At 42.0% G+C, this 26,809-nt stretch overlaps 1 protein-coding gene across 1 annotated transcript in view; it reads left to right on the forward strand.

Annotated features, from left to right (window-relative positions):
* The window catches only part of CYSTM1 (cysteine rich transmembrane module containing 1), an 82,826-nt gene that overhangs the window by 43,311 nt on the left and 12,706 nt on the right, over positions 1-26,809 (forward strand). The window contains exon 2 of the mRNA XM_049873803.1: positions 1,627-1,847. Within this exon, the coding sequence (XP_049729760.1) occupies positions 1,646-1,847 (202 nt within the window). The 5' untranslated portion in view covers positions 1,627-1,645. The remainder of the gene's footprint in view (positions 1-1,626; positions 1,848-26,809) is intronic.

Raw genomic sequence — 26,809 nt, forward strand, 5'->3', positions numbered from 1 at the left:
GTATGTAAGATGCAGTCTCACCATCCTTGTTTTTAAGGAACATTCTGGTTGTACTTCTTCCAAGACAGATTTGTTCATTCTTTTGGCAGTCCGTGGTATATTCAATACTCTTCTCCAATGCCACAATTCAAAGGCATCAATTCTTCGGTCTTCCTTATTCATTGTCCAGCTTTCACATGCATATGATACGAATGAAAATACCATGACTTGGGTCAGCGCACCTTAGTCCTCAAGGTAACATCTTTATTTTTCAATACTTTAAGGAGATCTTTTGCGGCAGATTTCTCCAATGCAATGCATCTCTTGATTTCTTGACTGCTGCTTCCGTGGGTGTTGATTGTGGATCCAAGTAAAATGAAATCCTGACAACTTCAATCTTTTCTCCATTTATCATGATGTTGCTCATTGGTCTGGTTGTGAAAATTTTTGTTTTCTTTATGTTAAGGTGTAATCCATACTGAAGGCTGTGGTCTTGGATCTTAATCAGTAAGTGCTTCAAGTCCTCTTCACTTTCAGCAAGCAAGGTTGTGTCATCTGCATAACGCAGGTTGTTTATAAGCCTTCCTCCAATCCTGATGCCCCGTTCTTCTTGAAACAGTCCAGCTTCTCAGATTATTTGCTCAGCATACAGAATGATTTGATATGGTGAAAGGATAACCCTGATGCACACCTTTCCTGACTTTAGACCACACAGTATCCCCTTGTTCTGTCCAAACAACTGCCTCTTCATCTATATAAAGGTTCCTCATGAGCACAGTTGTTCTGGAATTCCCATTCTTCTCAGTGCTATCCAGAATTTGTTATGATCCACACAGTTGTGTGCCTTTGCATAGACAATAAAACAGAGGTAAACATCTTTCTGATATTCTCTGCTTTCAGCCAGGATCCATCTGACATCAGCAATGATATCCCTGGTTCCACATCCTCTTCTGAATCAACCTGAATTTCTGGCAGTTCCCTGTCAGTATACTGCTGAGCCACTTTTGAATGATCTTCAGCAAAATTTTACTTGCTTATAATATTAACGATATTGTTCAATAATTTCTGCATTCAGTTGGATCACCTTTCTTGGGAATAGGCATAAATGTGGATCTCTTCCAGTCAGTTGGCCAGGTAGCAGTCTTCCAGATCTCTTGGCATAAATTAGTGAGCACCTCCAGCGCTGCATCTGTTTGTTGAAACATCTTAATTGATATTCCATCAATTCCTGGAGCCTTGTTTTTCTCCAGTGCCTTCAGTGCTGACCATGGCTAGAAGGGCCATATAAAAGCAATTCACTGTACTACAAAAACAATATCCTGTTATTCTTTCAATACATTGATTGAAGGACTTGCCTTGTGCCAGACACTGTGCTAGGCTCTAGGGACACCGTGGTGATCCACAATTGTTATCATCCCAGCTGTCACAGCCTACTGTCCAGTGGGGAAAGCAGACAAAAGGAAAATAAGCAGATACGTAATTGTTAACTGCGATGTGAGGTAGAAACAAAATGGGCAGAGCTAGAGGTTTGCAAGAGATGTGAGCCACCTTTTAAGGTATTTTGTAAGTGATCTCGTGGGTTGACGTTTTTTTCCTAATGATTTCAACAGGTTAAATGCAAATAATTTTTGTCTGTTTGTCCCTTAGGTACAGTTTGCAGTCCCTGATGAACCAAGGGAATCCTCCACCATATCCGGGCCCTGGTCCGTCGGCCCCATACCCACCTTATCCACAACAACCAATGGGGCCTGAGGTCTACCCTCCAGGACCTATGGGTGGACCCTACCCACCTCCTCAGGGATACCCCTACCAAGGATACCCACAGTACGGCTGGCAGGGTGGACCTCAGGAGCCTCCTAAAACCACAGGTACTCTGAATGTTGGGTATGTGTGTATATGTGGGTGCCCATGTGTGCGGTCTCACATCACCATAGGAAATATTTGCATGTTTTCTTTGGCAGAGAACACACTGTGGCCTTTGCATGTGATGGTTGATGTCCCCAAAGCTTGGTTATGGCTTAGAGTGGCTTCTTCAGATCCAAGTCAGTTCTGCCTACTTCCTTCATGTCCCTCATCCCCTCTCGGGCTGATGACTTCCTGGCCAACATGTGTTTTGAGGGCCACCCCTAGAGCACTGGTAGGGGAAAGTACCCATTGGGTTTTGGCCTAGCAGCCAGTTTTGTTTTTCGGGCTTAGCCTTTTAGGGTTATTTTATCTCTCAGCTTGTTGACCCTCAAGTCATCTTCCTGCCCCTGCTAATGGAGTTGCTTTTCTTTACTAACATGTTTTCATGATTCTATTTAACTCGTGAGTTGAGTTTTCAGCAGGCTCCTGAGTCCCTCCTGTGTGCTAGAATAGTGCTACTCAAAGTTCAGTCTGCAGACAGATGCCAGTCTGTGAACTGTTTGTTATCCGACTATGATAAGTACAGAAGGTGAAAGCAAGCATTTAGAAACTTTGGAGCAATGTGATGTTGCTGTGACATCCAAGCAAATAATCTTGCGTTTTACAAAAGTATCAGCCTGTAAAGGATTGGAAATAGAATAGCTTGAGAAGCACTGTGCTAGATGTCCTGGTGACTGTTTTATAACCCTTTGGTTTGCAGAATAGTTGCTCCCTTACAGTGCTTTCATCTTTGTAAAACAGCTAATTCTTACTGAATGCTTACTATGTGCCAAGTGGTCTCCTAATGGCCTTATATGCATTAGCATTTAATCCTTGCAACAACCTATGGGGTTAATCCCATTTTAGGGTGAGGCAGTGGAGGCTCAGAGTAGAGTAATGACTTGCTCAAGACCACCCAGGTAAATTTCCCCCTTCTTCTACTGAGCTGGCCCACATTCACCTGAATTTAGGGCCTTAGACCACTGCTGAGAGATTTTCCTATAGTTTAACTCCTTATTTATCAAAAGTAATAACAGAGTTGATGACTAATTTTCTTTCAGGATTTGAGGATTCTTTAGAACGGATGGATACCATTAAAGAAATACATTTAAGAGGAATTTTGCACTCAGTATGGGAAAGATAATACTTTTGTAGGATCCAGTCAGAGGCCCTGTTAGGATTGAAATAGAATATTTGAGTACCTTTAAAGTTTAATTTATCTTGAAGGAAAACATTTGCAATCCCAGGTTCTGTTTTCTTGTAACAATTCTTATAACACATGCTCAGAGTAGCTCAGGAAGAATAACAGTGTAATCAGAGTAGATGGAATTCAGGTCTGTGACATCAGAGGGGGATTTCCTAAAAATCTCAGCTTCTGAGTTTTCTGCTTCAAAACGTGGTAGCCCTGTGGTGAATGAACGAAGGCAGACACAGAAGACTACATTCCGTATAATCCCATTTATGTGAAATTGGAGAACTGGCACAATAGTGATAGAGATCAGAATAGTGGTTACTTCTGGCCATGGAGTAGGGGGTGGACTGGGGGAGGAGTGTTACTGATTGGGAAGGGCACAAGGGAGCCTCCTGGGTAATAGAAAGAAAAGAAAGAAAAAAACCCAGCCCAGCTTTTGGGTTATCTAATAGATGCCCAATGCCTGCCTGGTGGTATGTCTTCCACCCACAGCCCTCATGGTCTATCTGTCCATTTCCAGGCCATGTTACATTATATTTAAGATCATTATGAGTCGGAGCCGACTCAACAGCACCTAACAACAACAACAACATTGTTCACACTGACTCCGTAACTGACATTTGATAAGTTTGGAACTTTATTGAGCTTGTCTAGAATAAGTGCTTCTTTATGCTTGGCAGGGAGTCCCTGGGTGGTGCAAATGGTTAACATGCTCGGTTGTTAACTGAAAGGAGGTTTGAGTCCACCCAGAGGTGCCTTGAAAAAAAGGCCTGGTGGTCTACTACTGAAAAATCAGCCATTGAAAACCTCATGGAGCATGGTTCTACTCTGACATACATGGAATCTCCAAGAGTCGGAATTGACTTGATGGCAACTGGAAGAAGGCTTGGCAGACCTTGTCCCTCATGCAGACGATACCTGCAGATTTGGTTCTCTTTCTTACCTTTGGTGTAATTTAAGTATTGATGTCAGCCTTTTTGAGAAAAAGATTTTCTTAATTCTTCTTAGGATCAAAAGGCTCTGTCTTTTTATTCAGTGTTAACAATTTACCATGTCTTTTAGTTCAATGTTAACAATTTACCATGATTTCACAAATGCAATTGAAAGCCGTTTAATATTCTTTCCTAAAGATATGCCCAGGGATTTCTTTCTCTGTTATCAGCTTGTAATTGTTAACTGCCCAGACCCATTTTGAAAGACTCAAGTGATGTCAGATGGTCGAGTTGTTCACTTATTGGGGCCCAGGTACTGTGGCTCGGATGCTTTGAGGGTGTGGGCTCACTAAGAGATGTGCCCCATTAGAGACCTGTCCCATTTCTTGCTCTTTGCATTGCTCCTGAGATCCCCAATCAGAATCATTCTTGGGGCCTCTGTTCTCCTGCTACTGTGAGCGCTCTACAGAAATCAGTCTTCTCTCTCCAGCTGAATGATTTTAGATTTACCTACTACTGCAGATAACCATTTCACTGCTGAAGTTCAAGTGTGTAGTCCATGGGTGGGAATTGTTTCTTTTTCAAAGGAGGGAGGATCTTCTTTAGCTGTTCTAAACTGGTGTTTGGTAATTAGTAAGGAATAAAGATGTGATGAATAAATGGATAGGTGGGTAGATGGGTAGTCACAGCGTTGTGTAACCATACCACTATCTAATTCCATGACATTTTCAGTCACCTCAAAAAGGAACCCTTTAGCAGAAACTTCTTCAGTCACCTGTTTATGGTTCAGAATTTATTTTTCAGAAATTATAGCAAAACAACAACAACAAAAAAAACTTAATTTTTTTCTCAGAAGAACAGCCGTTTGGAAACTATGTGATTGGAAGCAGCAGATGCTTGTGGGAATGAGGTTTCCCTGAGAACGCACCTGGCAGGTTATGTCAAGGATCTCCTGGGGGGTTAGTAATAATAATAAGAACTAGTGTTTCTTGAGCATGGTGCCTGGCATTAGGCTCACATAATCCTCACAACAACCCTGCTAGGTGGGTGGCATCAGTCCCATGTTACAGAGTGGACTCTGAGGTTCAGAGATGTTGTTTTTCAGTTATATATAACACATCACCCCAAAACTCAGTACTAAAACAACAGTGATTTATGTCTCACAATTATGAGATTTGATTAAGAGGTTCTACTGCTTTATGTGATCTCATCACTTGGTGGCTTAATTCAGCTGTCATCTTGGCTGGGGCTGGAATGTCTAAGATGGCCTCATTCACATGAGTAGCATCTTGGTTTGCATCTGTGTGGCCTCTCTCTACACGTAGTCTCTCATCATCGGGTAGTCCAATCGAAGCTTCTTTACATGGCACTTGGCTTCCAAAAAGGTAAAAGTGGTAGCTGCCAGGCTTTTAATGGACAGGCCCAAAATTGGCACAACATTACTTTCCACCATATTCTCTTGTCCAAAACAAGTCATAAGGCCAGGCCAGATTCAACAGAAGGTGAAATAGACTCCATCTCCCCTCCCCCTTTATTTTTTGGTAACAGCTTTATTGAGATATAGTTAAAGTACCATACGATTCACCTATTTTGAAGTGTACAAGTCAGTGGTTTTCAGTGTAGTCACAGAATTGTATAACCATAGCACTAATTCCATAATATTTTCATCACCACAAAAAGAAACCTTATACCCTTTAGCAATCACCCCTCACCATTTTCCTCCAGTTTCCCTCTCTCCTCCCCCCGTGCCCTCCCCGCCAGCTCTAGGCAACCACTAGTCTACTTTCCGTCTCTATGGATTTGCCTATTCTGGACATTTCGTATAAATGGAATAATTCAATACGTGGTCTTTTGTGACTGGCTTCTTTCACTTGGCATAATATGTTCACCTGTGTTGTAGCATGTACCAGTACTCCATTCTTTTTTTATTGTTGAACAGTATTTCGTTGTATGGATATACCACCATTCATTCATGAGTTTATGGACATTTGAGTTCTTCCACTTTTTGGCTATAATGAATAATGCTGATATGAACATTCATGTACAATAGACTCCATCTCTTGATAGGAGGAAGGGCACATAAATGCAGGTTGAGAGGAACTGGTGACCATCCTTGCAGACAACTACAGTCCTACTTTGGCCTCAACAATTCATGTCTCTTCTGTGTTCAAAAGCACCCATCCCCTTCCAAGACCACCAGATGTTTCATTCAATAACTGCATCAGCTTGCAGTGCAGGGTGTCATCATCTAAGTAGTCCACATATAGATGAGGGGCCTAGCCTACCTTTGTTCACACTGCTCCCTTTACTCCCCACCCCTCATTCCGACTTCTGTCTCAGCCTCAAACAAAACATCACTTCCTCCAGGAAGGTTTTCTTTACCGACCCCACACCTCCAGTAGAATTTGCCAATTCCGTGTGGTTTAACTGCCCTCTGTACAAACCTCTTTTAAGGCACCTCTTCTCTTTCCAAATTCAGTTAGTTCCCATTTTCTGTTCGGTTTACTTCCTTAATGTCTGAAATCAGTCAGTCTTGCTCTTAATGTCTTAATTTAGGCTTTCACCATTACTTTTATTTCATCACAAGTTATCTTTTGTTTAAATATGAAAAAGCATAAGGAAAGAAACAAAAAGAAACCTGTAGTCACACCATGAAGATCATCGCTTTTGACATTTTGAAAATGTAATACATTCACTTAGCTGGAAAATTCAAATGGTGTAGAAAGATATGAAATAAAAGTAAAATTCTGATTTTCCAGCCCTCTGATCATCTCCTCAAAGATGACCACTTCTAGTTTCTTTTGTATCGTCTAAAAAAAGTCTTAGCAGAAATTACATGATACAGAGTACCAAAGAGAGATGAATTAGCACATGTAGACAAGAGAGAAACTGAGATCCAGAGATGGGAAACTAACCTAGATGGAGCTTTATAATGTTTTGTAATGGGGTCTAAATGTTTTCACGTTCAAACTGGCAGGTCTGTGTATCCTGCTTTACAATTGGGAAATATTATATTTTTATTAAACCAAAGAAGCTATCAGATATTAAAATGTAAAGGGGGGAACCCTTAAAATCCATGATTCTTTCATCCTCAAGTCACCCTTCTAGGATGCTATCCTACGGCAGTATTTGGAATCGAAGGTAGAGATTTGTGAATAAATATTTTTATTGCAGTATTAATTATAAATTGGAAATGATGCAATCATCCTTTGAATAATCAATGTAAGGTTTGCATGCAAGGAAATGTCACCTAACCGTTAAAATGTTGGGGCTTTCACCATTTCTATTAGTCAAGACATAAGACCACAAGTGTCAGAACCTCAGCCTTGAATATTAATCAACAACAAAGAAACATCAGACATCTGAGGAAAGCCTCCAACGTGAAAGATGATGATCAAAACAGGCAGACAGAAGGGACTCTGAGGGAAGAGACAATACAGGTAGCAGAAACCCTCCTACCAAAAAAAAGACCCTCTAATATTCTTTGAGTAGGATACTGTATAAAAAGGAACCTAGGGAAACAAAAGCACTTAGGAAGAGTGTGAAACTGACTTCAGCCTGAGGATTAGATCCAAAACGCACGTTTGAGTAGCCAGATCTTGCCAAACTAGAATTTAAGGCTTTTTGCCACTGGTGGAAGTTTGACGTATGGTTACATATGTATGTATGATGTATGGTTTGAGTTTTGTTACCTATTGCTAAATAAGAAATCACACCAAAATTTTTTTTTACTGTGCTTTAGGTGAAGGTTTACAGAACAAATTAGTTTCTCATTAAATAATTAAAACACATATTCTTTTGTAACATTGGTTGCCAACCCCGTGATGTGTCAACACTCCCTTTCTCGACATCGGGTTTCCCGTTTCCATTCACCCAGCCTTCTTGTTCCCTCCACCTTCTCATCCTTGCCCCTGGGCTGGTGTGCCCATTTAGTCTCATATATATGGTTGAGCTATGTATATTATTGTTTGTTTTATGGGCCTGTCTAATCTTTGGCTGAAGCACCCCAGATCTTAATGGCTAATGATTCTGTGATTTGGTCAGGGTTTGGCAGGACAGGAAAGATTCATCTCTGCTCCACGTGGCTTCCCCTGGGGCTGGAACATAGATGATAATCAGTGTCCTGCATTGGGTTTGTGCATTTTCTACCCTCAGATGAGATTTATAAACTTTCCTCTTGGCTTCATGTCATGTCCAAAGGGGTACATGTCCAACTGGGTTCACTTATACCTACAATATAGAGGAAAAGCCATTTGGTTTAGTAGATGCTTCGGGAAGGAGAGAAGGATGGGAGCATGATGGCACACTAACTGCTGGAAAGGGCCAAAAGTTACCCAGGCTGAGATACTATTATCCTTCTCTGTATTCCAAACCAGTCTTGGGCTTCTCCACTCATACTGACTTTGTTTGACCACCTTCTTATTTTGCTTGAAGATTTAATTAATCATATTCTTTCAGCTATTTCAGTTTCAATGGAATCTTGTATTCCTGGCTTATTTTAACAAGAAATCTCTCAAATTAAAAAAAAGAAAAAATCACATCTGGCATCTCAGTTGGATGGCTGAGGCAGGTGGGGACTGGGTGAGTGGGGTTTCTCTTTGCCACCGGTCTCTCAATGTGACTAGTTTGAGCATCCTCACAGCATGGCAGTCTTAGGGTAGCTGGGTTTCATCCATGTTAGGGTACAAAGGTAGAGGCTACCTTTAAAAAATAAACCAAAACCTTTTTATTTAACTTTTAATAACTGAAAAATTTCATACTTAAAAAACATTGCAAAATAGTGCAAGTTATTCCATATACTTTTCACCCAGGTTTCCCCAAACCTCACATAATCACAATACAATTGTCTGCCCAGCTTTCTTAATGCCTGAGCTCAGAATTCTCAGGATGTCAATTCCATCACATGCTTTTGGTCAAAGCCACCACAGGTCCAGCTAGCCTAAATTCAGAGGAAGGGGAAATAGACTTCATTCCTTGTGGGAGAGTGGCAAGGTCACAGTGCGAAACAGTACATGGGCTGGGAGTCATAGCAGCACCTTTGGAAACACTACTACAAGTTCCAGTGGCAACAGGTGAACTCTTGTTTCAGTGATGCATCCTAAATAACAAAATTTATTTTTAGGTTCTTACGAATATGCCATAGTATCAAGACCATTTAAAGTAAAAAAATCAAGCAAAACAGTATCTCTATTCATAGATCAGAAAATAAGAAACCTTTCTTTTTAAAAATGTTTTTGTGAATTGGTTAGGTCACGAAAGAAGGTAATTTTTAATTCTATCACCAAAATTTCAAAATGACTCCCACTTATATACCTCAGATCATCAGAGGTACAAGAGTCTTCTCAGATGGCCATCCAGGTTAACCACCCTACCAAGCTCATGGCAGACACAACTAATCTTAGTTATGGCACTTTCCTGCTAAGCCTGTGAATGTGGCTTCAGAAACCTCTTACTGAAGCAATCTTAGGCAGCCACTATGAATAGATTTGAAACCAATTTACCAGCCTTCGTTAGGCTTGTTGTTGTTAGGTGCTGCTGATTCGGTTCCGACTCACAGCGACTACGCACAACAGAACAAAACTCTGCTCAGTCCTGTGCCATCCTCACAATTGTTGCTATGCTCGAGCCCATTGTTGCAGCCACTGTGTCAGTCCATCTTGTTGAGGGTCTTCCTTTTTTTCGCTGATCATCTGCTTTACCAGGCGTGATGTCTTTCTCCAGGGACTGGTCCCTGCTGATAACATGCCCAAAGTATGTGAGACAAAGTCTTACTTTCCTTGTTTCTAAGGAGCATTCTGGCAGTACTTCTTCAAAGACAGATGTGTTTGTTCTTCTGACAGTCCATGGTCTATTCAGTATTCTTTGCCAACACCATATTTCAAGTGCATCAATTCTTCTCTCATCTTCCTTATTCATTGTCCAGCTTTCGCATGCATATGAGGCAATATGACCCAGACATGGCTTGGGTCAGGTACATCTTAGTCCTTAAAGTGACATATTTTGCTTTTTAACACTCTAAAGAGGTCTTTTGCAGCAGATTTGCACAATGCAATATATCATTTGATTTTTTGTTGCTTCCATGGGCATTGATTGTAGATCTAAGTAAAATGAAATCCTTGACAACATCAATCTTTTTCCCATTTATCATGATGTTGCTTATTGGTTCAGCTGAGGATTTTTGTTTTTCTTATGTTGAGGTATAATCCATACTGAAGTCTGTAGCCTTTGATATTCATCAGTAAGTACGTGAAGTCCTCTTCACTTTCAGCAAGGAAGGTTGTATCATCTGCGTATCGCAGGTTCTTAATGGGTCTTCCTCCAATCCCGATGCTGGGTTCTTCACATAGTTCAGTTTCTTGTATTAGTTGTTTAGCATACCTATTGAATAAGTATGGTGAAAGGATACAATCCTGACACATACCTTTTCTGATTTTAAACCACACAGTATCCCCTTGTTCTGTTAGAATGATTGCCTCTAGGTCTATGTACAGGTTCCTCATGAGCACAATTAAGTGTTCTGGAATTCCTGTTCTTTGCAATGTTACCTATAATTTGTTATGATTCATGTAGTCGAATGCCTTTGCGTAGTCAGTAAAACACAGGTAAAGTTCTTTCTGTTATTCTCTGCTCTCAGCCAATATCCACTTGACATTAGCAATGATACATACCCTCCTTCCACATTCTCTGCTAATCCCTTCTTTTTAGAGACATTCAAGCTGAAGCCCAAAAAGGTTTAGTGACTTGCCCACAGTTGGTAAGTTTTGACTAGGATGGAACTCTCCCGATTCCAAGCTTAGTGCTTTTCCTCATTTTGCCGTGCTGCTGCCACCCAGCACAAATTCCACAGAAATTCTCAACACACCTACCAAAGGAAAACTCCTTTTCAGTGCCTGTTGTACCCAACTCTCCACCCTCACCTCCACCCCCACTCCCTGCCTTCTCCAGGAACCCTGGTAGTTATAGCAGGGCACCAGTTTCCTGGCAGACAGAGATAAAGTGTAAGGTGATAAAGGTGAGTTCAAACCCTCTTATTAACACTGTGACTGGGCAGGTTATGTAACTTCCTTGATCTTTGAGTGTGCCCTACTTCCTGTTGTAAGCTTCAAGAAGGCAGAGTTTTGTGGTTTTTATTTGTTTTTCTTCATCTCTGGTTCCTATGGATCGCTATGAGTTGGAATCAACTCAACGGCACTGGATTTGGTTTTGGTTCCACAGTACCTAGAACACAGTGTTCGGCACAAGGTATAAAAAAAATTTTTTTTTGCTCCGTAAATATGTGTTGGATGAGTGGGAGATATTAGCATTTTAGAGAGTGATGTGAATCCATGTTAGGTGTCTGGGCCTCTTTCTCCTTTCCCTTTGAGACCCTGCCCTTGCTATTTAACTTCTGTGAGTCCACGTGTTAGGGTTTTGCACATGTTCTTCCAGGATAGGAATGTGATATCTGGCAACGTATTGATGTAAAACAAAATAAATTCTGCTTCAGCAGAGTCCTTGGGATGCCCCATGGAGTTCACAAACCCAGTTGGCATTTGAATTGGGTTTCTAAACCTGTAAGTAGGAAACTACCCGGTGACCTCATTGTACTTCTTTATAATTTGAAGAAGGTAAAGAGGAGAGTGTTCCGGAGTGCCCTGCTGGGCCCATCATTGGCCAACCAGCAAGAAGTTATGAGATGTCCAGGTTTTATTTCACAGTCAGAGATTCTGGGGAAGGTGATAGAGTGACATCTTTCTCCTTCTGCATGCTGTTGTTGGTGTCTGACCCTGCTATCATTAGTCAATGTGAGAATGGAAGAGGAAGGAAATTTAACAGTCTGGCCTCTCTGGCTAATTGGCTTGGAATATGGAATTACAGCATGGCTTTTTTGAGCCCTTTGTCCCTATTTTATCAGAAACTTAGATCAGACATTTTCATTGCCCTGGGAAGCCTTTCCAAATAGATGAAGTCCAGCTCAGTGCCTTCTTTCTTTGCCAGGTGTCAGATGACAGAATGTCCCAACAAGGATACCGCATGGTGGTATGCCAGGAGCCGTATTGGCTTAGGAATCTAGGTAGAGTTTCTTCAGTTCTCTGGGCTGTATTTCCTTATCTGTAAAATGGGGATTGCAGGACCGTGGTGAAGAATAAATAATACATCTACAGTTTATGGCACCTCGATGGGCAATGAGGAAAAATTAGTATACTGCTTTGGCCTGTACAGATGTGCTGAGTTTTTGCTTTTGGATGGATGGTAATGAGGAGCTCTCAGGAGAGGAGCAGAAGCCAGTTGCTGAGAGTCACTCCCAATCCACCCTGAGAATCTCCACTGGCCTGAGACTACTGTGGGACAGCTCCAAAGTCTTCTCTCATCTGCAGTCATAACCACGTAACCTATCTCCCTACTCCTGCCCCTTGCTGTCCGTTTTCTCTCTGTCACCCTAATAGCATTCCATGTTACTCAGAGTAAAAGCCAGAGTCCTTACAGTGGCCAGCAAGGCTCTATATGAGCTGGCACCTGCTGCCTCCCTAACGTCCACTATCATTCTGTTCAGGCACACCACTCCAGGGCCATTGTATTTGCCATTCCCTCTGCCTTACCATTTCAGGAGGTAACGTATGATCATGAACCAATGGAACTGAAAGAAGGAGTCCAAGCTGCACTGAAGGCATTGACAAAAACCAAGGCACCAGGAATTGAGATGTTTCAACAAATGGATGCAGCACTGGAAGTGCTCACTCAACTATGCCAAGAAATTTGGAAGACAGCTATCTGGCCACCCAACTGGAAGAGATCTGTATTTATGCCCATTCCCAAGAAAGGTGATACAACTGAATGTGGAAACTATCAAACAATATCATTAATATCACATGTAAGCAAAATTTTGCTGATGATCATTCAAAAGCAGCTGCAGCAGTATATTGACAGGAAACTGCCAGAAATTCAAACCGGATTTAGAAGAGGACATGGAACCAGGGATATCATTGCTGATGTCAGATGGATCCTGGCTGAAAGTAGAGAATACCAGAAAGATGTTTACCTGTGTTTTATTGACTATGCTAAGGCATTTGACTATGTGGATCATAACAAATTATAGATAACATTGTGAAGAATGGGAATTATGGAATACTTAATTGTGCTCATGAGGAATCTGTACACAGATCAAGAGGCAGTTGTTCAAACAGAACAAGGGGAATACTGCATGGTTTAAAGTCAGGAAAGGTGTGCATCAGGGTTGTACCCTTTCACCATACCTATTCAATCTATATGCTGAGCAAATAATCTGAGAAGCTGGACTATATGAAGAACGGGGCATCAGGATTGGAGGAAGACTCATTACCAAGCTGCATTATGTGGATAACACAACCTTGCTTGCTGAAAATGAAGAGGACTTGAAGCACTTTCTGATGAAGATCAAAGACCACAGCCTTCAGTATGGATTACACCTCAGCATAAAGAAAACAAAATCCCTCACGACTGGACCAGTAAGCAACATCATGATAAACGGAGAAAAGATTAAGGTTGTCAAGAATTTCATTTTATTTGGATCCACAATCAACACCCATGGAAGCAGCAGTCAAGAAATCATTTGTATTGCATTGGGCAAATCGGCTGCAAGAGATATCTTTAAAGTGTTAAAAAGCAAAGATGTGACCTTGAGGACTATGGTGCACCTGACCCAAGCCATGGTATTTTCAATTGCCTCATATACATGCAAAAGCTGGACAATGAATAAGGAAGACCAAAGAAGAATTGACACTTTTGAATTGTGGTATTGATGAAGAATATTGAATATACTATGGACTACCAAAAGACCGAACAAGTCTTTCTTGGAAGAAGTACAACCAGAATACTCCTTAGAATCAAGGATGGTGAGAGAATATCTTGCATACTTTGGACATGTTATCAGGAGGGATCAGCCCCTGGAGAAGGGCATCATGCTTGGTAAAGTAGAGAATCAGTGAAAAAGAGGAAGACCTTCAACGAGATGGGTTGACACAGTGGCTGCAACAATGGGCTCAAGTGTAGCACCAATTGTGAGGATGGTGCATTCTGTTGTGCATAGGGTCACTATGAGTCAAACCCAGAACCCAGCTCAAATGGCACCTAACAACAACAACAACAATTTCCTTTCCCTTCCCTCAGAAAGGTACACAACTTATATTCTCACTTCCTTTTGAATTTTGCCCAGCCATCTCTTAGTCAGAGTTCTTCCAATTTCCCACCCACCCCATTTAATAGAGCACTCCCACTGGCATTCTCTGTTTCTAGTCTTCCCACCTCTCTTCTCTACCTAATATGTTATGCTTATTTGTTCATTGGCTGCCTTACTCCTCACACTAGAATATAAACTCCTTGAAGTCAGGGACTTTTGTATGTTATGTTCACTACTCTATTTCAAATATTTGTTGAATGGTTGAGTGCCCCACTCCCCCCGTATTTCTGGCTGCATGAGGTATCTTGTGAGGCATTTCTCCTTCAAGCCTTACCTTTGGCTCCTTTTCCTCCTTATCTTACCGTTACAGAACTTTGAGAGTGGACCTCAAGAGCTGATATTGTGTTACTGCCCTGTGACAGGGCTGGTGCTGAGCACTGTAAATCTCTTAACATTTAATCGGCATGACAACCCTATGACGTTTGTTTTATTAAAGAAGAAGCTAAGGATTAAAACCAAGCCAAACCCGTTGCCATCAAGTCGATTCTCATAGAGACCTTATAGGACAGAGTAGAACTGCCCCATACAGTTTCCGAGGAGCACCTGTTGGATTCAAACTGTCGACCTCCTTGATTAGCAGCCGTGACTCTTAATCACTGTGCCATAATGATACTGCCTCAATGGCTCCATCTCCAGGCTAAGTCACCACCTCCTGTGAGCTCTGCTCCCTTGCTGCCTTCTCACTTCACACCTGGCCAAGACAGAGCTTTGTCCATGCTTGATGGCATGGTATACTTCGTGGCTCTTTGGTACTACTTCCTTCTTGACCTCCTAGTTTATCCTGGTCTCTGCCTTTTTGATGACAAGAATCTTGCAAAATACTCCTCTATATCTTTTCCTCAGTTTATCTTTGTCCAATCCTTTTTTCTCCTTCCTCCCACATCTTGTAGCATATACTATGGGGAAACCCTGGTGGCATAGTGGTCAAGAGCTGCAGCTGCTAACCAAAAGGTTGGCAGTTCAAATCTACCAGATGCTCCTTGGAAACCCTATGGGGCAGTTCTACTCTGTCCTGTAGGGTTGCTATGAGTCAGAATCGACTCGATGGCAACGGGTTTGGTTTGTTTTTTAATGCCCAAATATTGTTTTCATGGAATACCTTGGAAAAGTGCCCTCAGGTCTCACGTGGGCCTGGGCCAGCATCTTTAAGGCTTTAGCTGGTCTGTCAAAAGCTTGAGAGGCTTGTGGTTTCTGACCTGGCAAGTGGGCTTGGGCACATACACCTTAAAGTGGACATGCTATGAAAAGGGAGGAGACAGAGTGCAGGTGCCCACAAGGAGGGAAAGGTCTTACTGTGCTCCTTCCTCCAACATGTTTTTACAAATACAATTTCCTCTGTGGTGGTGTTAGCTGCCATCGAGCTAACTCAGGGTGACCCCATGCACAGCAGCATCAGGACCAGTGTGATCTATAGAGTTTTCATTGGCTGATTTTTCAGAAATAGATCACCAGCCCTTTCTTCCTAATCTATATTAGTCTAGAAACTCCACTGAAAGCTAGTCAACATCACAGCAACACACAGATCTCTGCTGACAGGTGGGTGGTAGCTGAGCTTGAGGTGCGCTGGCTGGGAATCAAACGCAGGTCTCCTACATGGAAGGCAAGAATTGTACCCCTGAGCTACCACTGCCCCCATTTCCTCTGTATGGCTTGGGAAATTCTTTACTTCTCTTGGCTCAGTACGTTGTTGTTGTTAGGTGCCGTCGAGTCAATTTTTGACTCATAGCGACCCCATGAGACAGAGTAGAACTGCCCCTTTGGGTTTCCTTGGCTCTGATCTTTACAGAAGCAGATCACCAGGTCTTTCTCACTTGAAGCCGCTACATAGGTTCAAACTGCCAACCTTTCGGTTAGCAACCAAGTGTTTAATGGTTGCACCATGGGGGCTCCTTATGGCATCTCACCCATGTGTCACTTTAGTGCCATTGAGTAGGCTCCCCACCTCCATTCTGTGTCAGATTTCTGTCCTTCATCTTGGTTTACAATCTTACAGTCATGACTCTGGTAATAGAATTAAGGTCTCCCCAACTATCTGACGAGCCCTGGTGGTGCAGTGGTCAAACATTCAGCTGCTAACCAAAAGGTCGGCAGTTTGAATCCACCATCTGCTCCTTGGAAACCCTGTGGGGCGGTTATACTATCTGAAAGCTCCATGATAGCAGAGACCTTGTCTAGCATTGATTGGCTACTAGATTCCCCAGTAACTACTTGCCGAGTGATTAAAGAGGAAGAATTTAGAGATGTATAGAAAAGAGGACAGGATGAGACTGTGAAGAAGGCTTTTTCAAATTATTAAACTCTGAGCTTGATTTTGCAGAAAGGATTGTTTGTACTACTTTTGCCTCCCTCACCTATTCATTTTTTTGTGAGGGGTGTAAGACAGAGTATTTATTATGTAACAGGGGTTGGAGCACGCTATAATACGGGCAGTCACAGCTTTGTGAAAAACCAGAACCAAGCAATATAGCTTTGGGGCATTCTTACCTCCACTGAATGCCTCCCCTCACTCTTTTCTGGTCCTCATAGTAACAACTCTCATAAAAATAACTTAAAAAAATTTTCTACTCATAATCCAGTTGCCTCATCATCTCAAATAATTTTCATGTTCTTATTTCTTATGAAATTTTTACTTACATGCAAAGTGCCATTTGTGCCTGGCTGCCATTGCAGTATAGATACCACTGTGTATTCTGTTTCTTCCCCCCACTTCCTTTTCATAAGCTACTTTCCTATAGGGCAGAGTTTCTCAGCCTCAGCACATTGACATTTGGGGCTGGATAATTCTTTGTCGTGGGGGACTGTCCTGTGTATTGCAGAATGTTTAGCCACATCCGTAAGCTCTGTCCATTAGACGCCAGTAGCATCTCCTAGTTACAACAAACCAAATAACTCTCCAGATGTTATCAAATGTTCCCTGAGGGCCAAAATCGCCCTTCTTTGAGAACTGCTGCTATGGAGTGTCATAATTAAAAATTTAAGTTGGCCATTGCTTTTGAGCCCAGTGGAGAAAAAGGCCTTCCTTAATCAGCTTTATCAGCTGGAAAATATATGACTTTTTGGTCGCCTGCCCAGGGAGAAGGCTCTGGGAATTTGAAACTATAAAGAACTTTTTCTTTCCTGACTGGACAGATTTTGTTTCTGATCCTCTGTCTAGTCTGAAGCTGGAGAATATGGGTGGTTTGAAACTAATTCGTAGATTAAAACCACCAAAACAGTAAGAGTTTGAGGCAAATGTTCCAAGTCTTTTAATATTAATTATTAAATAATAATCAATATGTAAGGAGCTCTGATGGCACAATGGTTAAGTGATTGACTGCTAACTGGAAAGGTCGGTGATTCAAACCTACCAGCTGCTCTGCAAGAGACAGACCTGGCAATCTGCTGCTATAAAGATTACATCCTAGGAAACCCTATGGGGCAGTTCTCCTGTCATGTATGATCACTATGAGTCAGAATCGACTCAACGGCATACAACAAAAATCAATATGTAATTGTCGTTAACGAATAATAAATCCAAAACCAAACTCAGTGCCGTCGAGTCATTTCTGACTCATAGTGACCCTATAGGGTTTCCAAGCCTGTAAATCTTTATGGAAGCAGATTGCCACATCTTTCTCCTGCGGAGCGGCTGGTGGGTTCAAACCGCCAACCTTATGGTTAGCAACCAAATGCTTTAACCACTGTACCACCAGGGCTCCTTAAATAATAATTACCAGCTCTAAATAATAGAGCTAATATTTATCGAGCACTTATTGTGTGCCGGAAACCCTCGTGGCATAGTGGTTAAGTGCTCTGGCTGCTAACCAAAGAGTCGGCAGTTCGAATCCGCCAGGCGCTCCTTGGAAATCCTGTGGGGCAGTTCTACTCTGTCCTATAGGATTGCTATGAGTTGGAATCAACTCGACAGCACTGGGTTTCGTTTTTGGTATTGTGTGCCAGGCACTTTTATATATTAGCTTATTTAGTCCTCAGAACAACCCTCTGAGTTAAGTCTTGTTATTATTCCTTGGTCACATGTGCTAGGAAGTGGTGGAGCTGAGATTCAAACTCAGCAACCTGACTCCAGAGCCCGCTCTTGTCAGTAACTACCATGTATGGGCACCGACTGAGGTACCTGACTCTGGGCTGGGAGCTTTATGGACATGGCTTCTCATTCTTACAATAGCCCTCAGGGTAAGTGATATTATTCCAAATTCTATAGTTGTAAAGGACCAGAAGAGAGCATGACATGCTTCAACTGTGTCATGGAGCCCCTCTTATACATGAGTGAAAATTTTTTATAACCTCATTTTCCTTTTTCCCTTGGAACTACCACTCACTTATTCAACAAATGACCAGTTAAATGCCTTTTGTAACTTAGTGCTAGGCAGCCAAATGAATGTTGGCATTTCTTTTTTTTTTTTTTTTCCATCTCCACCCCTCACTTCCCTGATAACCATCAAAGATTGCTTTTTTGGGGGTGTAAACCTTTTCATGAGTTTTTATAACAGTGGTCTCATATAATATTTGTGCTTTTGTGATTGATTTGTTTCACTCAGCATAATACCCTCCAGATTCATCCACGTTGTGAGATGCTTCGCAGATTCATCATTGTTCTTTATCATTGCGTAGTACTCCAATGTGTGTATGTACCGTAGTTTATCCATTCCTCTGTTGATGGGCATCTAGGTTGTTTCCACCTTTTTGCTATTGTGAACAATGCTGCAGTGAACATGAGTGTGCATATACCTATTCGTGTGACAGCTCTTATTTCTCTAGGATATATTCCTAGGAGTGTGATTGCTGGATCATATGTTATTTCTATTTATAGCTTTCTGAGGAAGGACCGTATCGTTTTCCAGAATGGTTACACCATTTTGCATTCCCACCAGCAGTGCATAAGAGTTCCAGTCTCCCTGCAGCCGCTCCAACATTTGTTATTTTCTGTTTCTTTGATTTGTGCCAGTAATGCTGGGGTGGGGGGGTGGGGGTGGGAGTAGGGGGTGGAGATAATATCTAATTGTGGTTTTAACTTGCATTTCTGTAACGGCTGGTGATCACAGATCATTTCCTCATGTGTCTATTAGTTGCTTGAACGTCATCTTTGGTGAAGTGTTCCTTTACTTTGCTCATTTCTTTTTTTTTTAATTGTGCTTTAAGTGGAAGTTTCTAATTCAAGTCAGTTTCTGATACAAAAACTCATACACACATTGTTATGTGGCCGTAGTTGCTCTCCCTTTAATGCTACAGCACACTCCTCCTCTCTACCCTGTGTTTCCCATGTCCACTCAACCAGCTCCTGTCTCCCTCTTGCCTTCTCCTCTCACCTCCAGACAGGAGTCATTTCTTTTGCCCATTTTTTAATTGGATTATTGTCTTTCTGTTGTAGAGGTATTAGATTTTCCTGTAGATTTTAGAGATTAGATCTTTGTCGGATTTGTTACATCCAAAAAATTTTTCCCAATCTGTAGATTCTGTTTTTAATCAAGTCTTTTGATGGGCATAAGTGTTTAATTTTTAGAAGATCCCAGTTATCTAGCTTATCTGGAGTTCATATGTTGTTAGTTATGGTTTGTAGCCTGTTAATGCCGTGTATTAGGGTCTCTAGCATTGATTCTATTTTTTCTTCTCTGATCCTCATAGCTTTTGGTTTTATATTTAGGTCTTTGATACATTTTGAATTAGCTTTTATGTATGGTGTGAATTATGGGTCCTGTTTCATTTTTGTTTGCAGATGAACATCCCGTTTTGCCAGCACTATTTGTTAAAAAGACTGAGTTTTCCCCATTTGATGGACTTTGGGCCCTTGTTGAAGATCAAGTGACCATAGGTAGATGGATTTACATCTGGGTTCTCAGTTCTGTTCCATTGGTCAATGTATCTGTCATTGTACCAATGCCAGGCTGTTTTGACTACTGTAGCTATATGGTAGGTTCTGAGGTCAGGTAGTGTGAGTCCTTCAACTTTATTCTTCTTCTTCAGTAGTGCTTTACTCATCCAGGGCCTCTTCCCTTTCCATATAAAGTTAATGATTAGTTTTTTGGTATTTGGATTGGGATTACATTGTATTTGTAGATTGCTTTGGGTAGAACTGACATTTTCACAAAGTTGAGTCTACCTATCCATGAGCATGGTATGTTTTTCCATTTATGTAGATCTCTTTTGGTTTCTTGCAGTAGTGTTTTGTAGTTTTCTTTGTATAGGTCTTTTACGTCCCTCGTTAGATTTATTCCTAAGTATTTTATTTTTTTAGGGACTATTATAAATGGTATTGTTTTCCTGATTTTCTTTTCGTCGTTCTCTTTATGGGTGTATAGGAATTAAATGTTGGTATTTCTAATTGTTAGTTTATTCTAAAACTCAGCATGAACTCTGAGTTTTTTTCCAACAAAAATATAATCTATGATTTTTAGTTATAAATCATCATGTATCTCTGGCTTGGCAAGCAGATATGATACCTGTAAGAGTGATGTACTTCCTGGCATGCAAAGGAACCCAGCTTTTCTTTTACCTACCGTTTGTTAGATGCTTACCAGAGTGCTTTGCTTATGTTGTCTTTTTTTTTTTTAATATTTAATTTTATTTTTGGTAAAAATATATACAGCAAAACCCTGCTCACATTCTACAGTGTGTAGACATCATGCAATATTGGTTACATTCTTCACATTGTGTCAGCATTCTCATTATTTCTGTGCTAGTTGTTTCACTTCCATTTACATAAACTTCCTGGCCCACAACCTTCTCATATATGCTTTAAAATGGCTATTGATCTTTTGGTCTTATGTAATTTTTTTTTTTTTTTAATGTAATACTCAAGGGTGACAATCTTTACTCATTGGTCTAAACTGTTACTTAGTTTAAAGTGACTTCAGGGGTAGCATCAATTCAAGGTTTGAAAAGCAACTAAGGGCAATAGTCTCAGGGACTCCTCCAGCTTCAACAGGTCCGGTAAGTCTGGGTTCTTCAAGAATTTGAAGTTCTGTTCTACATTTTTCTCCCATTTTATTAAGATTCATCTATTGTATCCTGATCAGAATGCTCAGTAGTAGTAGGAGGGTATCATCTAGTTCTTCTGGTCTCAAGGTAGAGGAGGCAGTGGTTCATGGAGACAGTTAGTCCTGTCTCTGATCCTTGGGTTTCCTTCTTTCTCTTTTGTTTCAGACAAATAAAGACCAATAGTTGTGGCTTAGATGGCTGCTTATAAGCTTTTAAGACCCCCAGACACTACTCACCACACTGGGAGGTAAGACATAAACTTTAAGAATTATGTCTGTTTACTGGGTTGTACCATGAGACCATGGCCCTAAGCCCCCAAGCCAAGAGAACTAATCCCATAAGGTGATTGGTTATGTCTAATTAGTATCAACATCTATATTTCGCCACCTCCCCCCACTTTTTTTGGATTATTGCTGTTGTTGTAAAACCATACACAACCTAGAATTTGCCTGCTCTTTACATTGTCTTATTAACAGATACAGCAGTCCTGGTGGTATTATTATCCCATTTCACAGATGAAGAGACTGAGATTCAGAGAGATGAAAGAACTTGCCCAAGGTCAAATAGTAACTAACTGAGCCATACACTGAACTCACGTCTGTCTGATTTCCAGTTGTCTTCTTAACTACTATGCTCTTTTACATTCCATTAGGCAATATCCTTAAAATACTTCAAAATTAGCAATAACATTTATTGTCAGCAGTGGTAAAGAAGGAGGGATCTGTGGGTAAGACGTGTTCTCTGGTGCAACTTTCTTCCTTTTCTTTCCACAAAAGTAGATGAGAATGGCTTTTAGTGAGTGTACTGGGAACTTAACAACTTTTAACTACCATTCCGTATACTTGTGACTTCAGGCCTTAACATGACAGATCTGCTCAGCTAGCCTGAGCACTTTGATGACAGTCCTCTAGTGACTACGAGGTGTCATGGACCTGTGCCAGTCATGTGAAGACAGCCTGACCATGAGGACGCTGGGGGCCTGTAGGCTCCTAAAGATGGCCTTGGGTTTTTCCAGCTTCCCAGGGATAGAAGCACACTCTATTTTGGTTATGCAGAACAGTACGTTTTCAAAAGCCTTGGTCACCAGGCCTGCCCAGCACTCAAGGGTAATGGAGTATGAAAAGACAACTGCTCTTTGCAGATCCAGTTTACTCAGCTGGATGGTGAGCTGCGCTCAGTGCCTTCTGGCTGGGAGCAGGCTGAGTTGGCCAAACCTGGCTGGCCTGGGGAAACAGGAGGTGTTTTAAAGTCTTACTCTGCTTACCAAGACTGGTTTGCTTCATTCTTCCTCTTAGCCCCCTTCCACCCAGGTGCAGCCTGGTTTATCTGTTCTAATACTGCTTTTAACCAGTCTTGAAAACATGGTACACACATTGGTTTGGTGAGCAAGAAAAAGAAGACCGCTTTGGGTAAAATGTAGCTAGGGAAATTGGAAGGTGTAGGTGGAATAGAATGGGTCAGTCTCAGAAGGATTGGTGCCAAGACAGTGGTGTTGGGGCCTCTCCATTCCCAGCTCCACTCTGCAGAGCAAGCCCAGTGCTGCAGGCTGTGAGTATGGGGGAACACCTAGGGTAGCAGGGGTCTTTCTCTAGGATATATCCTGCAAAATAATAAGGAGGGTCAGCTGCACCAGAGGGGTGCAGCCTCCAGGGCCTGGGCACAAGGCAGCACAGCTCTAACCAGACCTGCAGCTGGTGTGGCATGGTGCCCATAGGCATCTATAACTCTCTACCCAGTGGTCAGTGTGGTTAGCCACAGGGGAGACTTAGGGAGAAACCTCTTGAAAACTGACAGCTTTTTTATTCTCTGAAGCCTCCTTTGGGTTTTCATGGAAGTCACTGACTACATTGGTGGCATTTGGTGCCTCTTTTTTAATCTATATTCTGCTTACACGGGCTCCCCAGAGTTAAGAAGCTATAAAAAGTAGGACACAGCACAGAATGATTCTAACTAAAATGCTGAAAGTGAAGATGGCAAGGATGATGTCTGTTTTCGCTGGGTGAAAGGACTCAGCCCAGCAAAGAATAACAGAAATGTGATGACCACGTCTAGAATCATCAGTGGGCCAGAAGAGCTTGTTTCTTCCAAGCCCTTACTCAGTTCAGCTCTGCTAATATTTCAGAGCTTCTGCTCCTGGGTTATACTCAGATCCTTACACAGAGAAACATGGCCTCTTTTTTAAAAAAAACTTTAAAATACAGAAATACCTCTTCCTTATAGAAAGTAAATAATACCCATAATTTTACCATCCAGGAATAGCAGTTATTAACATTTTGATGTAAATCTTTTGGTCTACATTAATTTTTTATGATGCAGCCCTTTTTGAAATTCAACTAGTGTATTAGACTCTGTCCAGGGAATATATTTGCAACTAATACAATGCTACATAAAAGTGTTGTTTGGTGTTTTTTGTTTTGTTTTTTTAATTCATCAAGTCCATATATCCTCAGTGGCAACTTGGCTTGGCCTCTTGGAATATACAAGTCTTTTCTCTCTCTCTCTCTCTTTTATTGTGGTGGAAAAATATACACCAAAACATCCGTCAGCACAGCTTCCACATTTACCGCTCAGTGCCATTGATTGTATTTTTCCCGTTGTCCACCATTATCGCTATCCTCATCCAAAACATGACACTACCATTAACATAAGCTAAGAGCCTCTCTCTTTCCTCCTCTCTGCCACCCCTGGTAAGCATTAATGACCTTTGGTTTGTGTGTATTTGCTTATTTCAGAATATGCAAATTTCAAGAGTGGGGATCAGTTTTCATTGAGGTCTCCATTGCAGATGTCAAACTCACGCTGCTGACTTCAAGTTGTATTTTCCCCCCAGTCTAAATTATTCTTGTTTTTAAAAATCTCAGTACAGTGTAAAGCCCTGCAATATGGATTGCTTTCCCTTTTAGCCCTTTATTAATTTAGTTTATAGGATAACAGCAACATGATAGCTATATTTATTATCTGTTTACTTTGTGCCAGGCTCCGTGCTAACTGCTTTACAGAGATTACCTCATATAACCTTTGTAACAATCCTAGGAAGTTAGTGCTGTGTTGTCTCCATTTTTCAAGTGAGGAAACTGAGCCATAGAGAAGTTAAGGGACTTGGATTTTACTTAGGTGGACTATGCTGGGTATATTAAGCATAACCCTCAAATCTAGTGAACCTGTATCTGTGACCTTGGGGTTACAAAGATGAAGAAGACCCAGCTTCTGCTCTGTGAGGCAGAGCTGAGAGCCTGACGGGGGCAGGGGTTAGATAAGGGGTCTGAGGGGTTGATGGAGACACATCTGACACGTGGGTGGATCATGGCAACGTTTGAGTAGTCTGCTGCTCCAGACTTGCCTTGGCTCCCAGAGAGAGTGGGTCCCTTCTCCAGGAAATATTTACTTTCCTGTCAACTCTTGCGGAAAGTCTTATCAGCTTGCAGCCAGGAAGCTTGCTGCTGTGTGCCAGCAGGGCTACAGCCCTTTTGGTTTTGAGACACCATTGCTGCTTCCCCTCCTTTTCTCTTCCTCCTTGGCTTAGTGGCCCTTTCCTCCTTTGATCACAGGCTGTCTTACATGCCCAGGCTGGGATCCTGATTGGAGCAGTGGCACACTCCTTAGGAATTCCATGACCCATCCTTAGCCTCTCAGATTTTAGGGGCTTTCCGAAGCTGGGAAGAGAATAGGCCCCCTCCCCCTCACACACACTTATTCTGGGGCTTGTACCTGGAGTGTATGTGCTGATGTAGAGAGCTTCTTAGGCTCCCAGGCACCAGACCCTTTCCCCAGTACACTTCTGCTTAAAGATCATAATTAGGAACAGGCTTAGGAATGATTTTGATGCTTTTCAATTTTATTTACCTTAGGGAAAAAATCTCCATTATGTTTGAATTTTTAGCAGTGTGTTGGTTCTCTCTGAGCTTTTCTGTTTACCCTTGAAATTAGTCCATTTGGTAGCCTGGGAGACCTTGTTGGCCTGGGGGATTTTAGAGAGGGAGTGCAAGATTGTATTTGAGTTGTTCTTCATGGGTAAAAATGGATTTTTGCTTCTGGGGGCATAAGCATCATGCGTAGTTTATGAAGGATCAATATTCCTCTCTCTTTCTCCCCATCCTCCCCCCAAAAAGCCCTTTCCAAGTACCTTTGGGCAGCCTATGGATAACCATGCGCTCCTCAGGGCTGTGGGTGAGAGCCTGGCTCCTCCAGTTGCCCTGTTGCTTCAGATTTGAAGAGACCCTTTAGGAGAAGGTATATTCTGTGACTGCAGAGCCCACCCTCCCCTGGTCCAAGCTGGGACCTTTGCTGCTTGGCCCACTTCCAAGATCACCTAGTGAGATTGAATCCTTACAGTATAATGCGATGGCCCCAAGACCAGGGATTGCCCTCAGCCCCTTTCTGGAAAGTTTAGGCTATGCCAAGATCTCTTTAGAAGGGCTTGACCTGACAGAAGTAGAAGTGACTGCCTTCCCTAAGAACTTGAGGCTAATAGGGTCTTCATGTTTTTTCTTAGTAGTCCTTTATAGTTGCTGCAGACAGTAGCCAGATAAGTCCTTTTCTGTAGCTGGATTACAAGGCAGGCTAGGAACAGCTTTTCCAAGCGAGCTAAGGGGTACAAGGCAAATCATTCATTCATTCTGTACCTCCTGTGTTCCAGGTCTGTTGAGTGCACTCTGTTAGGGAATACAGTGGTGACATTGGAGTCCTTAGCATTTTTGTCCAGGTAGAATCAGGAGCTGGGTGTCACCAGGGGTCATCTTAGAGACCAAAAAGACTTCCTGAATAGGACCGTTCCCCTGTTCAGGCAGAGAAGAAGGGAGATGAGGGTGGACATTTGGTAGAAGGGCTCTTAGTGGTAGTCACCTCCGGCCTGCTGATATGGTGGGGGTCAGTAATAGGATGGCTGTGTGGTAGTTAGCATCGTTAGGAGGCAGTGCCCTGGCATTCCAGAGTTATTGCCCAGCAGCTTGGCATCCACAAGGAGCTGGGCTCAGACAATACCTTTGGGAAATAGATGCCTCTTTCACCCTATATCTCTATCTCTCGTTCTTCAGAGATTCGAAATCATTGTATAAAATGGGATTGCCTATAGGATCTCCTGCTAGGTTTATACAGTGCCCATGTTGCCTCCACGTATCTCAGCTATTGGGGAGCCCCGCCTTTTGTCCATCAAGTTTCTGTCTTGGGAGAGTAATAGTAGCTAACCGATACAGAATACCTGCTAGGCACTGTATACTAGGCACTGGCCTGTGTGGATTAGCTCATTAAGTCCCTGAAGAACCTAATGAGGGAATAAAAAAAAACCAAACTCGTTGCCATCGAGTCAATTCTGACTCTTAGCGACCCTGTAGGACAGAGTAGGACTGCATTATAGGTTTTCCAAGGAGCATCTGGTGGGTTCAAACTGCTGATCTTTTGGTCCTATTATTATTCCCATTTTACAGATGAGGAAACTGAAGCTGGTCACACCCTAAAGGTGGCACTGAGGCTGGACCCCAGGGTGTCCAACTTCAGCGCCAGCTATCTTTACCTCCACACTGTGTTTCTGGACATGCTGCTAGGCCCAGAGATTGTCTGCTTGTGCTATGATTCGGGGAAGGGCTTCTATGCCAGTGATGACAGCAAACAGTGTCCAAAAGTATACCCTAAGTTGAGTGTGCTGTGTACTGGGCA

This window comes from Elephas maximus, chromosome 2, assembly GCF_024166365.1.
Source record: "Elephas maximus indicus isolate mEleMax1 chromosome 2, mEleMax1 primary haplotype, whole genome shotgun sequence".
Lineage (NCBI taxonomy): Eukaryota > Metazoa > Chordata > Mammalia > Proboscidea > Elephantidae > Elephas > Elephas maximus.